At 35.1% G+C, this 17598-nt stretch overlaps 2 protein-coding genes across 2 annotated transcripts; one reads left to right on the forward strand and one right to left on the reverse strand.

The window, feature by feature from the left end:
- Window positions 1-13: 13 nt before the first annotated feature.
- Window positions 14-16532, reverse strand: LOC146168536 (coiled-coil domain-containing protein 33-like). The gene is made up of 25 exons (XM_083390812.1): window positions 16354-16532; window positions 16013-16145; window positions 15555-15699; window positions 15214-15370; window positions 14533-14662; window positions 14320-14403; window positions 13803-13924; window positions 10545-10804; window positions 10207-10312; window positions 9904-10041; window positions 9733-9810; window positions 9427-9542; window positions 9235-9355; window positions 8557-8686; window positions 7831-7908; window positions 7527-7654; window positions 6516-6734; window positions 4194-4309; window positions 3609-3690; window positions 3239-3319; window positions 2794-2908; window positions 2500-2588; window positions 1982-2284; window positions 1151-1354; window positions 14-299 (listed from the first exon to the last, which is right to left on the reverse strand). Exons 1-25 carry the CDS (start codon window positions 16492-16494, stop codon window positions 273-275), a joined length of 3303 nt encoding a protein of 1100 aa, XP_083246938.1. The 5' UTR covers window positions 16495-16532; the 3' UTR covers window positions 14-272.
- On the forward strand, window positions 11252-13484 carry LOC146168537 (uncharacterized). Its single transcript, XM_083390836.1, has 5 exons — window positions 11252-11451; window positions 11619-11699; window positions 11898-12107; window positions 12351-12518; window positions 12658-13484. Exons 1-5 carry the CDS (start codon window positions 11341-11343, stop codon window positions 12907-12909), a joined length of 822 nt encoding a protein of 273 aa, XP_083246962.1. The 5' UTR covers window positions 11252-11340; the 3' UTR covers window positions 12910-13484.
- Window positions 16533-17598: the final 1066 nt, after the last annotated feature.

The raw sequence follows: 17598 nt of genomic DNA on the forward strand, positions 1-17598 counted from the left end.
ATACTATTTGAATTTTGGATATATATTTATTACGTTCACAGTGTAATACTATTACAAACGAAATTAGGCATAATGGAACTATTGCCAACTACTGCAGGTAAATCAGGTAGGAACACAATAACCGCCATTGATACAAAAACATTGCACAGTAAGACACCACACTTGAAAACGAAATAAAAACGGTTGAACGTTTTTTGTTTTTTTTACTGTACCGGTGTCCTGCTTTATTACAGTTAAACTGCTGTCAGTCACTAATGTCTCCAATAACCTCTTCAGTAGTCCCAGTCATCATAAAACATCTGGATAAAAATTAGTTGTTAAGAACGCAATACCAGTAACCAAACAAGTACAAGGCAGCAATAGCATTCAAAGTAAGGACTAAAATAAGACACTTAAAAACGGCACTTGGTTACTTACCGGAGCTTCAGTCGAATCTTTGTTAGTCCTGCGCATGCAAAATATTGGTTAGTTAACTTTATACCATGTTAAGAAGTAATTAAATCAATACACAATTCTCCCGTAACATGGGATGCTTTCCATGCACATGTCGCTGAGATAGCATACATAAACTCTTCCAATATAAAGATGCAAATTCCTATACATGAACCTGTGCTTGGTTAAAACCGTGTAGCATTCGCAGCCAGTGAGTTATTGGTGAGTCGTGCAATTAAAACAATAATATTGCAACAAGGCAAAAACAGAAACTGGGCTGACATTAGTTTTTCACATATTACTTGCCAGTGCTGTAATGACTTGAGTCATTGACTTGACTTAGTCACTGTTTTTAAATTACTTGACATGACTCAAGTCTTTTGACCAAAATGACTGGACTCGACTTTTTGTTTTTCATTAAAATTTATCTCAAGATTTGCCCATCAAACACGCTTAGTACCGTAGTCCGTAGTGTATATTTCGTTTGTGTTAGTTTTTTAGTTAAATTGGTGCTTAAAATCGGACGAGTTAACCAATTTAAAAATGTTGAACAGTTTACTTAATTATGACATGACTTGCCCTCATAATGACTGGCAACCGATGACTTGGACTGTGACTTGACTTGTTTTTGCAAAAGACTTGACTTGGACTTAAGTTATGTAAGTCATTGCAAAATGACTTGTTTACAACACTGCTACTTGCAGCCATCCCTTCTTACCAGCAGCGGGTCAGGGTTAGGGCCGGAAGTCCGGATGATTCCGTTCCGGTGCTCCTGCAGGCGCACGGTCAATTCGTGTCGTTCCTTGGCCCACGCGCGTGAATTGTGATCGAGTTGGCTTTCAAGCGACGCAACTCGGCTTTCGGCTCTTTCGAGTCGAGCCAACAAGTCAGATCGTTCGGTGTCTTCGTGCCGATGTCGAATCTACAAAAACGCAAGCTACCCGCTATTAACAGTGAACTTAGAGAAAGATTAACGGGCGTTGTGAAAGTGAGGTGAATTCCCATGCTGATATCACATTAAACAGCCTAGAAACATCACCAAAGGATTTGATTTTTTGGACTTTTTACATGGTTTGGGTATTAAATAATAACGGATAAAGGTTTTTCCATTTAACGAAAGAAGCGTCGTCGTGTTTTTCTCAACATCGATTAGGGAGAAATCAATTTTAACGGACACATTTGTGACAAAACGGTCAAATGTTTTCGCAAAACTTATTCAAACTTTCGCTTTGTCGATTTAAAGGATTAAAATAATAAACCAAATAGAATAAAATAAACGAATAAAAATTTCGGTGCCTCGCAGACGCAGTCCGCAATAATTGCACCGTAAACAGCGTCTACCTTAAGCCTCTCTAATTCACTCTGAATGGTGCGGTTTTCCAACATCGATTAAGGAGAAATCAACTTTAACGACACATTTGTGACACAACGGTGGGAATGTTTCGCAAAACTAATTAAAACGTTCGCTTCGTCGATTTAGAGGATTTAGAAAATAAACGAAATATAAGAAAAAAAACGAATAATAATTGCATCGTAAACAGTCCCTTACCTTAAGCCTCTCCATTTCACTCTGAAGGTTGTGGTTTTCCTGAGTCAGCAGGGCGGTGGCACTGTTGTAATCGCCTCCAACTGCAGCCGGCATCGTACCGTGTGCTGGTTGCGCGGCCGGCGGTGCATTCTTCATGTACTTGTTGAGCAACTTCTCCATCTTCTGGATGACCTTCTCCTGCTGGACGCACGTATCCTCCAGCTTCTTCGCCTTCCTCTGTTTGTCCTCAAGGTGCTTCAACTTGGCCTCAAGCTCTTTCCGCGAGGGTTGTTCGGTGAGATAGGCCTTCTCCCGGTCGTTGGCCTGAAGGCGGTAAAGGGGAATGGAAATCGCAGCACAGATTAAAAACACTGATTGAGACTTAGCTTTAAGTTTTTTTGTTTCATAGGGTGGTTTGGTCTTACACGAGCACTTATCACGCAATTAATTGACGTAAAAAGCTCACGATTAATACTTTTATTTTTTGGCGTAAAAGAGTATGCCTGCGGTAATGAAAGCTCAAAACAGCATAGACTTACTTTTATCATTTGGTTCTGCAAATGCTGAACTTTTGACTTGTACTTCTTCAGCTCGCTGCCATCTTTGTTAAGCTGCTGTCGAACTGCAACTAGTATAGAAATATATATATATATTATACATATTTAGAAATAAGAATAACGAGCGAAGACGTTTTTAATAACACCCCGTTTGGTGGAAGAATGCCGAAGTAAGAGTTTTTTTATAAAACGAAAGCTTCAAATGAATCTCTGTTGACTTTTTATTTATGGACGTTACCATAGAAAACATCATACCAGCGATCACCGAAAACTTACCAAACTTATCTGCAACTTCTTGAGAAGAAACAACCCCTTGGTTCAGGTCGTTAAGAACGCTGCTGCCGACCTCCTTGTTAAGCATCAGTTCTCTCCTCAGCAGAGCGTTTTCCTCCTGCGTAGCAAGTTGCAAAACGCAAAAAATAAAAAGGTGTAAATAAGTGCTTCAAAAATGCAAAGTTGAAAAATATAATTTTTCAGGTAGCATATTGGTCACAAGCACTTGCTCTTAAGGTATGGTATGAGCTACTGGTTATTTTACAGGACTCAAAACCATAACTTTAAACAGCAGTTCACTTCTCCGCGCTGCGTCAACGAAACGTGGCAGGTCGGCAGGTGTGTAAACTTGTCGAACGTTATTTAACATTATTAGGAAAACAACCAATATATTTTACTTGATAACCTGAAACCCTAAAGCGGCACGACTGTAAGCCATTACATATACCTGGAGACTCGTGAGATGCTGGCGAAGTTTTATGATGTCGTTTGACATTCGTTTCACCGCTTCTCTGTACTTGTTTAATTCCTGCAAACACAAAAAAGATTGTGTTTACAAACAAATGGCGCATAATTTTTCGGTACGTTTTTTGCGATACCCATCTGTGTCATTATATTTAGCTAAATAGTGTCAACTAGGTAAAGTATAACAAGGATTTAATATTGGTTCTAACTTTAATATACACATAGGTTACGCTTTAAAATAAAAATAAACAAATTTGCTTTTTCACGAAATGCTATGATATTGAAACATAATTACTCTCAAATTTACACTGAAAACAAATTTACGATATCAACAAATAAATCAATTGTCATACCTGTGCCTGATGGTCCAGCAGCGACCTGGTGTGGGTTTCCGCCGTTTTCTCCATTTCTTGGTTTCTTGAATTGGATGGCAACCTATCGATAAAAAATATGTCACTGCTCTGCCTGTCACAGCGGAACCGTCCTTTAACATACAGATTCGACGAACAGAAAACAGGCTACTCCAAGCACACACGGTAGAAGTGGCCCTTCAACGAACTGCGCATATCGCCAACATCATAATTCTCGCTCTTGTAGCTAAGGATCTCGCAACTCTTGACGAAAGCCACACAAAAAGGTGACAATAGTGTAACTACGTGTTTTAGTGGTAAAGGGCGGAGTGACCTGGTGTCCGATTTCCATGTAACTGGATATTAAATATGCGATGTTTATTTACTGGGTCATCGAGACAGCATACTTTACAAACAAGGCAAGTGTAAAAATATTTTCGGCCAATGACCATTCAGTTGACACGAAACAGTGGCGAGCATTCAAGAAACGAAAATACGTTAAACGTAACTTACAATGCATATCAATATTCCCGGCAAACACTTAAAATATCCTATATTTTTGGACAACACCTTGTCATTGTTTCGTACTTTGTTAATTTGGACGGTCGGACGTCTGTCAGGTCCCTGTCGTTTTCAGTAAGGACATAATCAGGTAAGATTGTTTCTAAAGCGTCGTCCGGTGGAAACTCATCTTCTTTTACAAGCTGAAATAAAAGACAGGTATGCCTAAAATCTACAGATCCATTTATATTCTTCCACAGTAAATAAAGTTCTACAATTGATAAGCAATTTAGCTTAAAAGTGAATTGCAAAGCCAAAAAGGTCGAGTCATCTTTGCTCGTATTGAAACGTCTTAATCAAGATGATGTCGACCTTTTTTGGCTTTGCAATTCATTATCAAGCTACATTATAGATCCGTACATAGTGTACCCAATTTTAAGCAAATGTTTACATAACAAATAATAAATAACACAAAACACGTTTTATAAAAAAACAGCATTTTAGCCAAATATTCAATTTGATAATAGAGCAGAAAACAGAACTATTCAGTAAGAGTATTATTACTAAAGCAAACTTTTAAAAGACCAACGAAAAGTTTAAGTAACTTTAAAACTCAAAATTAAACACAACATATATATATTAAATCAAAAAAAATTCTAAGATCAAACTGCTAGCATCACGTGTTTGTATGCACTCGATAAGTACAAAATGGCCTCACTTCCAACAAGATTAAAAACTAGCCATCAAATACTCCTGCATAATAATTCTTCCGTCTTCCGGAATGTTATTAATTTAATTCACAAGAAATATAGATAAAGGTAAAATTATAAAGTTGGTAAATTGTTGCTTAATGCGATCTCAATAAAATATACTGCCAATACAATAACTCACATGTGCGGAGATTGGTCTGTAAAATGAAACAGACATCGGCGTCCGAAAATATCACTCTAAAACTCGGCTTACGATATTCAATATAATTCTCGGCAAAAAGGCAGATTTCCCAGCTACAAATAATACGTTCTCACAGACGAAATCCTAAAATTGCCACTCGCGCTGTAAAAATGAATAATGGCAAGTTACACAATAGAACTGCCCCTCTAATATTCTGTTCAGTCACTAGCTTTGTTTCGCCACCCGAGTGCCTCAGCTATTTGCATTTGGTGTGTACATTTTACCGACTGGCTAGCAACACATTTCGTTTTCTAAATCCTTTTTGTAATCATATTACTTTCAAAGACTTGCTGACTGACGGTAACAAAAGCAAAATGGGGAATAAAGGCCCTGAACAAACAGAATTCCGTGCGAAAAGCGTCCCCGGCGGGTTCTGCAATCAATATTATAAAGACGGCAAATATTGGAGCCTTCTCACGGTTCCCAATGAACATGTCGAGCACTTTTACCTTGCCTTTAAGTGGTTACTTGTAGACGATTGCGTAGCAACTTTCTCGCTGCGCTTTTATAAACCTATGTTGACTTTGCGGGGCCGCTGCCATTCTAATAGTTATGAGTTATGACACATGATTTGTTGTTGGAAACGTTGCCGGTGGGACGACCTAATGTTTTGGTAGCAATGTCATTTACGGTGGATCATCCTACAATAACATAGTTCCAGCTATTAAAACAGCAATCATCTTTCGGTTATCTTTCAATAAAATAAATCTGTTGACTGATGATCAACCGAATAATGTGTTTGAATTGGAAGTAGTCCGCAGTACATTGAACTAGGTTTTGTTACATCAAACAGTTTATGTATTTCTATCACAATTAATGAAGTCCAAAGGCATATCGAGAAGAAATCAAATAACTTGATTATGCGGACACTTCAAATAAACGGTATGAAGGTTATACCAGTGTTAATCAGCCTTTTATGGCTAGCAGCACCCCTCAGAAATAATAAATAGATTGCGACACCACCATAAGGTTTTTTCGTCCGTAATTCACTAGAATGTCACAATAAACGGAACTGGGGCAATACACATCAACTCTACACACCATTGGAAGTTATAATTGGATTTAGTTCACTCTAATCTTACACAAAAACTTGTAAGAGTTGAGCAAAAATTAGATTCTCAAAGATTTCCAAATATCTCCCGGCACCCTTGAGCATTGGAAATGGCACTCGAGGATGCCACGGTACCCCGGTTGAGAATCACTGGTTTATACTATAAACTAAGTCAAATCACACGGATCCACAGGTCTATAAACGTAACACTGACCGGCCACGGACTTGTGCACAACTTGGAAAAAAACTATACTATCATCGTTTAACATTAAATCTCGCTCGTACTATATACTTAAGGCACCAATAAGCTAGCAAAATTATCTCAAGAGACACTTGATGTGTGAAAATATTCCGTCCCAATTGCATTTATAAAGACCTGTTGGGTTGTCATAGAACACAAAGCCTACCAAGCGTGTTTTCTTCCTCTCAAATGGCGGACCGCCTACAGCCGTCGAGTCTCTGGACACGGGGTCGCTCGGATTTTCCTCGGCAAGTCCGTGAAGGTACTCGTCTGCAACACCACCCTGCCTGTTGTGAGGCTGGTTGGGAGGGACATAGTCGGAATTAAGCGAGTCCAGCAGCGGCAGGTTGTTGACGTCGGCTGACACCACCAAGGTGTCTGGGCGCTGATCAATAAAAAAGAACACAATCCAACAATTTGTAATCTAAACCCCCAGCCCTGTTTTTTCTCCCTGCCGTAATTTAGCATTGTACATCCGCCTTTACCCTTTATGCAGTGGTGTGCTGCCATTATACGTAGCCGTATAGGTACGGTTTTATATGCAGGTGATTGTGTGATTTATAGAACGGCCATGATAAGTTGCAACAAACATTTGGTGAAGGATCTAAAATCATATTTACATATTTGTTTCTGGAAAAATTCTTAGCAATATACAATATATATAAATACTTTCAGTTAAACTTAAACCTAGAATTGAGTTTAGAGTTGTACAGTTACAAAAGGTAAATATGGTATACAATGGTGTCTAAACTCTAATTTATAAAGGTTAGTTGTACCAGTAATTATGTTGTACCAACAATTATTATTTTTTTGGTTAACTGTCTTATTAAATAACTTCCGATGTGTTAACATTTAGGGTCATTTAAATGGAGTCCCTGTCCTTCAGCAGTTAACAGATTTATTAATTTGCTTGACAATTTCGCCAAAAACGCAAAATTAAGCTTTTCGACCTTATTTAGAAATATTCCTATTTCATACAAGAATCATCTAACTACGACGGGACAGATGCACTTCACCAGGTTATACAATATATTTTAAAGTTGCATGACAACATGTTTTAACTATCTTAAGATTGTGGGTTGAATAATATGTTTGGTAACTTTTTACAATCGCGTAAGCATATAACTGGGCGCATATTAACGCCACTGGTCTGACGCCGCTTTCTGTTCATTGTTACCTCTGTTGTGATAAGTCTAACAATAAGTCGTGCACTGGGATAAGGTCCATCCATCGACTGGAAGTTGGATCCTTGAACAATGAGATCATCTACCCTCACGCCAAGTCGACCAGCGTCAGAAGTTAAAGCTAACATGTCATATTTTGTTAAATACCTTAAAGCAAACATGTTTGGATCACACAAAACAAACAGCAAAGTCAAAAGCCTAAGAACATTGTAATTTCGAAGGAAAACTGTGCAAACAATTTGAAAATTTACTGTGCTTGATTTACTTCAAAATGGATATTAAAATGCCTCATCTTACCTTGAAACAACTCTTCATCAAGCAACAAAGTAGAAAATCCAATTGGGCTTCGTATTGTCCAGGTAACTGAAGTCATCGCTGGAATACAACAAAATACCAGCTTTTTTAGGATAAAAAATAGATTTGTAAAACTGATTATTACCACAGTCTGCATTATCTTTGAAGCTTTATGAGCTTCTAACTACACCAAAAATAGCTAAAACTATATTTTGACAGGTAAAATTCTTCACGTTTTTCATATAATTTATTTCACAGTACAAAAACATTGGCTTTCTTTTAAATAGAATAACAGTTAATTGATGTGCAAACCATGTATACAAAAGGTTTTAAGTTTTAAGCATCCGTAAAACCTCCGACAGCGTGCCTGAAATAAGTCTCTAATTTATTTTGAGCAAAGTATTCAACAATTTAAATTGCAAGTGGTGGTTTACTCTTCATTAAATTTGAATGCCAGCCTTTAAACAACTAGTAAGTCAAAAAATATCATGTTGACGCCCCTGTATTATATTGTTGGACTCGGTTGATATTATTTTGACTTTCATACGAGATGGCTTTAAAATATAGAAACACAGTTAATAAATCTACAAACCAAATAGCGCAAGTTTTCGCTGATAAAATTAAATCCTTAGGTGAAGCTATTGGGTTTGCAAAAATTAACAAATAACACTCACAAAAGAAATCATTCCAAACTTGGGATAATGTTTTTTTAACTTAAAATCCACTTACTTGTTGACGTTGGATAGTATTCAACAACTAAAGCTGAGTTGTGGCCGAACATTGTCGCTGTATCATTGTTGCTAAACATGAACACGTGGTTCCAAAGAGGTTTGCTTCCTCCCGAACTGGGAGTGGTTAACTGAATAATAAAAGCCGGAATTGTCAAGGAGTTGATAAACAAAATTTGCTACGTAATTTAAAAACAGGCAACATTTCCGTGGTATTTTTGTATGTTTTCAAATCCATTAAGACCGGAGAGGAGCCTACTTTATTTGAGGCATAGCGTGGTGTAGTGTTCAAATGTAAGGGTCGCACTTTTCTCGGTACGATGCGATTGTTTAAAGTGCAGTGCACTTGTTTTGCGTGTTTCTCAATACACGTAATATTTTGCCTTCAGTCTTTGGCGTTTACCATAATTTGTCGCGAACCAATCCTGGAAAACTGAGAGGATAACGACCCATTTTAAACCACACTTTTGCAAACCTAACATAGACGAATGTATTATATGTCTCTCACGGACATAGCATTGTAGATTTTATGCCCCCTTAGCAAAAAAATGTTCCGAATTCCCTGTCTAACCTTTAGAAAGAGCTGTTATAAAAGTCAAATTTGCACATATTTATTACATAATTATTGCTCCATATGGAAGCTTTCTTAGTCTGGTTTGAGGGTTTGGTTTAAAATCACCTGTGGAAATCCTTGTTTGTGATGTTTCATCACCTCAAAAGCAGAAGGATTCGGTGAAGGAAAAGTTACAGTTGTTGTGGTGATGCCTGCAGGACATGGTCTTCTTGTAAGCATACTCTCCCTTAAAAAACATTAGGAACTGTTGACAATTTTAAACAAAAAAATCAAACAGATCATAGGTTTAGGCCTTACTTGTATTTAGTGTAGTCGGGCACTATACGTGCAACGGCAAGTAATGAACCCTGTGGGTTTTTGAGTTCGTGAACAAAATCGCAGAGTTTTACCTCAAGTCCACAAAATCCGAATCCCTGAGAATCAAGTACAACTAGTTTGCCTAATTCCAGAGTTTGGTTTGATAGTTAGACAATCACAAATATTAAAAATAGTTAATATACAATACAATACACTGAAACGTAGTACCAAGTCCACTAATTTAAACGAAGGATTAGGTAAACAAAATGATATTAATCAGGCCATAAGAACTTCATGCTACAATACCTGTAGTCTGGGAAGGTAACTTAGCTTTCTTAAAACGGTTGCATAGAGTCGTATTCCAGAGGGAATCGACTTGGTGGGCTGCAAAAAAGAGAGTAGCAAATAAAATTAAAAATTAACATAATGACAAGGTGCAATTAAAGTGGTGATGTTTAACAGGAAAGAAGTTGGTACCTGCACAAACTCAAAGTGATAAGGATGGAAAGGTGTCAGGTGGGTTATTGGAATTTGATATTTTACAAGCTTTTCCTTGGACACACTGTCTGATATCGTGATGATCAATTCTTCCTCTTCCACTCTGTCTTCGGCAATCTAAATGCCATAGGCGAGGTAAAAAATTTGTTTACATTTCAAAGTTATGCTTATAAATCTACACGTTTAAAGAAAATCAAGCATCAATAGCAAAACGGTATTTTAGCCAGAGCATTTAGAAATTTATTAGATAGTTAAACTACTAAATTAAATAAATAGGTTTACCTCCATTGTAACAACTTCTTCCCACGTAGGCGAGTGAGTTGGTTGCAAAGTCGCATGTGTGGCATACTGAGCAGGTCGACCACCCCTTTCATCAAAAGAACTTTTTCTGTTGTAGTTACACATCATTAATGTAAAAATAAAAAAGATTCCTGAAAACCAACTAAATTACTCATTAAATTCAATCACACATACACATAAAGAAATAAACGCTGGGCAAATTTCTTTCATAAAACAAATTGCAAAAGGCTATTGTTATGGTAAAATCAAACAGTTAATATTTTAATCCAAAATTTTTTAGCTCAAGCTTGTCGCCTTCAATATATATCCAGTATGCTTACAAAGTAGCAAAGGGTAGTGGGTCTGATCCATCAGATCGAGATGGAAGGCTTGTAGCTCCATGGACAATCACATAGATCTCTTCGTGTCCTGGCTTGGCAACATGACGGTTGACTGGTCCCTTATTGGTGCTTGCCCGTGGACTAGTAAAGGTAGGAGACTTCACTTGGGTGCTGCGAACTGGTGCTTGCTTTCTTGAATTCCCACCACTTGGGACACTTTTTGCTGGTGTGGAGCCACGAGCGGGTACGTCCATAGTTCTCTGATAAGTGGTAATGCATATTAGTTTTGCCTCTTTAATAGTTTTCAGAAAAAAACTCGTAATGCTTTGCATTTAAGAAGTTGTTACATTATTCATTAGTTTAAATTGGAAGCATAATATATATGAAGGCATGTCCTATCCAACAGCCATAAATATTTTACAACCCAATGCTTTATGGATTTTGAAAGAAGTTTACAGAGGGAATATGCAGTCATAAAAGTGAGATACAATGGAAGTTATTTAGGTTGGAGGTATAAACTTTATTGTTAGGTTAGTAGAAAATTCAAGATGTTTATTCTGGGTATGGAAATAAGAAAGTTATTGTGAATTTTAAATACTTACAGGTTACATAAAGTATACTGACAGCAGTATACTGAAAGGACATTATTTACTTTTTGCAGTTATTTATCTCATAAACATCTTTGTCATTTTTTTCTCAACAGGGCTGGTGTTAGTTTGGTTAGCATTAAATATTGAAACAAAAAAAGCAAACTGAAAACAACAAAAAGGTGTTTGCCTAACATTAAAGTGCCAAAATGTCAATGGAGAACTTTGTATTACATAATGGAACCTTGAGTCCACCCACAGCAAGCAGTTCAAGTTCAAGTCGTTCTTCATCCAGTTTAAGCAGCAACACACCAAGTCTGGTAAGTGACCGCACACAACAAGCAGTGATATCAATAATTTAGCATGCACAAATTCCACATGCAATTAATTCCTCACACATTCAAAATGCAGTAAATTTGCAAAACACGCTTTGCAGTGCAGTGGTGGCTTATTGTAATGAATTTTGTTATTGTTTTTGTGTGTTTAGCTTAAAATTGAAGAAACAATGCCAGTGATAACAAAAACAATTACGAATGAAATTAGAGAAGAAGTGACAACAGAAATTCAGGTGAGGCTTTTTAGTTTTAATTTTTTGCTATTTTTCAGAAATCAATTTTTAGAAAACAATTGAACTCTTTAAAAAGTTAAATTCAGCTGACATATGTTCAAAAAATCCTATGAAAAAAATGTTCTTTGTTGAAAAATAAGAAAAAATATTAAAATAATAATTTACTAAAACTGTTCGAGTGTTGCTTGAATTTAACAGAATGCACTTGCTGATGATATAAACAAATTGATTGATGAGTATAAAGGAGAACAGCGAGAAATAATCAAAGAGCTGGTTGTGAGTGCTTGTTCCATCAAACTGCATCAGACATTTGATGACTTACAGCATGCAAATGAGAAAACCAAAACCAAACTTACATCCTGTGTTAGAAAGCAAACCAAATCAACAATTATTGAAGAAGGACATCAGGTTAAGTACAGCATGTTTTTGTTGTTATTTAAGTAAGCTTTCAAAGTTAAACAAAAGTTTATCATCAATACTACATATTAAATTTGGTTGTTAAAACTTATGCTTTTTAACATATTAAACAATATATGCCCAATTGACCAATTTTTATTTATAGTTACAGAACATATGTGTAGGCCTATGTTTGTTACAGTTTGTTATCTGTATATATTAGTGTTGCAAATAATGATCTTATTTACATTTTAGGAAATGCAAGAGATATTTTCAACTGATTGGCAAGACATTGCAACAGAGTACACAGAACACATAACAGAGGATTTGGAAACCACACTGTGGAGTGATATGAGCTCAAAACTTCAAGATGTTTACCGATTATACAGAAACATGACAAACACATTAAAAGTTGACAAACAGGTTGGCAAAAGTTTGGTGTTAGTAATTGTTTGAAAAGGTTAAGCAAACATTAATAAATGCTCAAAACATATGATGAACATATAATTTTGATGTCAGCACCAGCTATTGTTATTAAACACACTCATTTGTTGCTCTCCAGGCAAGTATTGACTTGACAGAGAGTCGCTTGGATTCACTGCTTACACAGGTCCAAAGCAACAACAATGAGCGCATACGTTACTTGACAAATGCAACACAGCAATACCTTCAGGACCAGATCAGCCGTCGGCAGTTAGAGTTCCAAATGCACCTGGAACTGGAAACAAGAACTTTGCGGCGTGAACTGGCACAAATCAGACAGGACGCTCAAATGCTTAAGGAAAATAAATCTACAACCTGTGTACTCTTGTAAACACAGCAACTTGCCCAAACACTTAGGATAATTTATATTTTTATCCCTTCTACTGTTCAACAAACACAATTTTGTTTCCTGTATAGTTACTAGCTGTTTTCAGGCAGACTTTTACAAGTTGGCTGAACACAGACTGGCAGTGAAAGTTTATAGACCGTGACACAAACCAATGTGAGAGAACTAAACACAAAATAAACACACACCGCCTGTTATGTTATCAGTCATCTGTAAAGATTGGCCTGCTGGCGGCTATCAAGTTACTAAGGGTAATAAGTGGCTGTATTATAAAGTTAAATTTACATTGGCTCATCGTGAACCAATTAAATATGTTATAAAAAGTGTCTCCAATTTAAAAGTAGTATTCTTTAAAATGGTATATTATGTTAATCTGTTTTTTGAATATGACATAAAACTACATATTTGTAATTTTAAAAGAGTTAAATTTTCCAAGCCATTTTATGAGAATCCCCTATCGTACAAAACCAACCAAACACACACGCCGTGATTTATTGTCCCATTTTACCTTTTGTGAAAAGCAGTTCTATTGTCCTTTGATACTAAACGTTTTTGTGGCAAGTTTCTATTGACAAATGTCACATTCAGGCTTCAAACAAATGGCGTTGCTATGCGAGGCCACAATGAAAACACCACCTAAGAAAGGGCTGTTTGCAGATCAATGATACTTCACAATACCATTACTTTGCAATGAAATAAACTAAACCTGGTATCAAACACACAATATCACTTATTAGCAACACTTTATTACATATAGTTAGAAAAATTACCAAGAAATTCTAGAATTTTATTTATACAAAAATAATCCGCAAATTTAAATAGATAGATGTCAGCAGTACGTAGAAATATCTGTTATTCCAGATCCAAATACAACTAACCTCTTTATTTGATGGCGAGTTAAAGTCATCAGGAGGTGGAGTTGATGCAACACTTATGTGGAATGAATCCTCTGAAATTATGGTATCATATCGAGGTAGAGTTTCTGGCTTTTGGGTTGTTGCTAAAATCAATATAAATAACATGCAATATTAGGCCAAATGTCACTAATTGTACAAATACATGGTTGTTTTCCATGATAATTTTATTTCAAATTGAAGTAATTATGGAGCATAATGGTTGGAGGTTTTAGTAGTAATTATGTTTCTTTAAACCAGCATGTTGATTTATTCTGTCAGAATTATTTTGAAACTCATTTAAAGGAACAGCAAAATTAAAATACATCTTTTAACGAATTTACCAAAAACAGGGATTTAAACAAGTAAAAAAGGTTTAATAAAAATCTTGTATAATTTTTTTTTACAAATAATTTTTTGTTTTGATCAATAAATATAAGCTTTTTATTTTTAATACTGGTCTCACATTTAAATTTTTTTTTTTTTAAATTAGGTTTCCTACCATAGCCACTGTCCATGAGCCTAGTTGAGCCACCTTCTGTTCCCTGATTGGAAGATGCCCTTTCATTTAAACTTTGTCGCTTGTCTATAAATAACAAAACAATGTGGTACAAGAAAGTAGTAAGATTCAAAATAAAATTATTATACTCTATAACATACATATATACATACAGATATATTTTGCAAAATTTAAAATAAACATAAAACTCCGTACCCATTTCAGTGATATCTGTTTTTCTGTAAGTCAAGGAATTTTTGGGAGAGATCACTCTATCATCTGGATTCATCACAGGAATAACAATTTTAGGAACAGTCTCAACAGGGTCTTGGGTGGCTTGAGGAGTCTGAGTTACATTTTAACAGATGTTTGATAAGTTTCACCAATGTTGAAGGTGAAATACAGTTTAAAAAAACAGTAAAATTATAAGTGTATATAAAAACATGAAAAATTACCAAGTGGGCAATAACAAAACTACCATTTACATTTCAGTGAATTTAGCTGTACTATATAGCCTTCATATATAAGCCATGTATTGATTTCCTTGATTTAGTTAATTTTATTTATCAGTTAAACTATACATTAAGTTGTTAAATATAAAAAAATAGTGATCCACTGTAAACTAAAATTGAGTAGAATGACAGTTTAATATATTGATACCTAACATTAAAATTATACTGTTTTATGTAAAAATATACCACCTGCAAATTTACAAATGAAAATTCTTGTTTATACTGACAACAACAATAAAAGAGTTTGAAAAACAGTATACTTTTTCCTCGAAAAAGTACTTGTCTTGCTATGAAAAAATATGTGAACTGCCTAGATAAAGATGCCTGAATAACTAACAACAGGTTTTTAAATCAGATGTCATTAAAGAGCACCCACATAATTAACCTCTTCTTCTTCACTGCTTGTGGCCACAGCTGGGTCCAAGTACTCTCGAAAAGCAACCGTGTAAGAAAGCCTTCCACAATGCATAGAAATAGAGGCCCTTGAAAGGGGCCTGAGAAGAGTTAACACTCCAGCGTACTTGTAGTAGTCCTGCCCTTTACTTTAAAAGTAACAAATTTTTATTTTCATAATTTACAAACAGAAATTAATAAAAACAACTAAATTGGTAAAATGAAAATTAATACCTACCAAGATAATGTGATACATTAAACACACATTTTAACCTTTTAAAACCATGTTAATGCATTGGCCTTGATATTAAGTTAAGGAGCTTTTACACTTACGCAACATTTAAATTTGCTTTTGGTAGTTCTGTCCTGGGATAAATAGCAAACACAGCTTCACCAGATCTTTCTTTTTGTTTGCCACTTCCAATGAAAGCTTCAATAAGCAAATGCACATCATAGTTCTTATCATTCTTGCAGAAACCTAAAATTACAATATTTTCGTAGAGTGATTTAGCCTAAAATTGTCTAGGTTCTAAATTTTATACAATCCTATAAAACCTTAATAATAGTTAAAATCATTGTGAGAATATACTTTATCACCGCCATAGCATCAAAAAAACTTTTAGCAAAACATTTTGCTGTCCACAAACATTTTGTCATCAACTATGTGTTGTCTATAATTAATAATATGGGGGGAAAACTAACATTTTTAAAAAGAACATTTCCAGAAAATTGTGCATTATGTTTTCCAAGCATAGCAAAGCAATAATTGGCTGTCTAAGGCTGTCACTTACCTTTTGGAAGAAAAAACCTAAAATGCTTTTTTAGGAAAGTTTGTGTAACCTCTCCACCATCCCACTTTACTGTGTCGGTACTTGCCTCATGTCCTGGTTCAGGAAATCCAGTTTCATTTACATCCAACGTGACCTAAACGCCAATGCAATATATATATAAGATATATAGACATATGTAAATATAATAAAATAAAATATAGTCTTATTTAACATTAGAGTAAAATTTACTATTTTGATTTTTTTTTAAATGGCAACATAATAAGAATTTAGAAAATACCAAGTACTCAAAACCCTATCAAAAATAGTGAAAACAAAGTTTAGTACAACTTAAAGTAACTTGCCTGAGATAAAAGGTCCATACGATGTCCATGTTGCAGTGTAAGCTTTAAAAAGTAGTGTCCATTTTTATTAAATTGGAACTGATTAATTCCAAAATCGAACACCAAGTTCTTATCTTCTAACTTATATCGCTTACTTGCCATTAAAATAAATTTAATTTAAAAATCTACAAACTGTGAACGTTAATGCTTTGGTAAGGCATAAAAAAAATAAATATCTGTTAGAACGACCAATCATTGTTTATAAACAACATTCAACGAACATTTCCTTTAACATTTACCAACCTAAAGTCAATGTAAATCATAGTATAATACTGTTTAGGAACAATTTATTAAACTGCAGTCTAAGAACATTTCTAGTACACAAGCAGGTTGCTATGTTTGCTATTAGCAAAAAACATTTTTTTGGCATCACACAAATTAATTAAAATAATTTTCATGCCAAATTGCAATCATTCAACTAAATGATTAGGATTGTTTTTTATAAATCGATCTAGGCAAGGACCTATTGACATATGCACTCCCGAAAGTGATTTATACTAAAATGGATAAACTCTTTCATATTTAAAATGAGATTAACATAGCAGAATGCGATTTCCTTGCTACAAAAGAAGAGGACAAATATTTTCTTGGGAGAAAATCGGTTCTCCACTTGAAGGGAAAAATTTAAAAGTTGACTTTTATACCAGTAATTGACAAAAGTTATAAAGATTAAACTTTGGGAACTATGTTAACACTGTCTGTAACCCAATAAAAAGGTGGGAAAAAAACAAATGATCAAGGTATGACAAAATTTACATACAGCAACACTGATGATGGACAAATTTTTTGGCTATGATAATTTATGCAAACAAATGTTAATTGATAGACCCAAATTGGCAGTGATAATTTGGCGCTGGTCCAGAATTCTACCACATTTTAGTCCAAGTGTTATATTGTAAACATTCTTTTAGTTAGAGTTTGGGTGGGTCAACAGTCAAGTACTATTATTATTATTTATTTTTTTCTGCCATATTTAATTCTTCCTTGCAATTTCAATTTTAACAACTCGTTTCGTTACTGGAAAAAATTGGTAGGATTCTGGACCAGTGGCGAAAATTTTAGTTGAATGTCTATTCCGAGCTCGGCAACGTCACAAATATCTAAAAATATAATCACAATTATTTTCATTATTTCAGGTGCCCTAAACCAAATATATCCATCATTTTGTTTTAAAAGATATGTTGTGACTAAAACTAAGTACGCAGA

This window comes from Ascidiella aspersa, chromosome 1 (genome assembly GCF_963924565.1).
Source record: "Ascidiella aspersa chromosome 1, kaAscAspe10.2, whole genome shotgun sequence".
NCBI classification, from domain to species: domain Eukaryota; kingdom Metazoa; phylum Chordata; class Ascidiacea; order Phlebobranchia; family Ascidiidae; genus Ascidiella; species Ascidiella aspersa.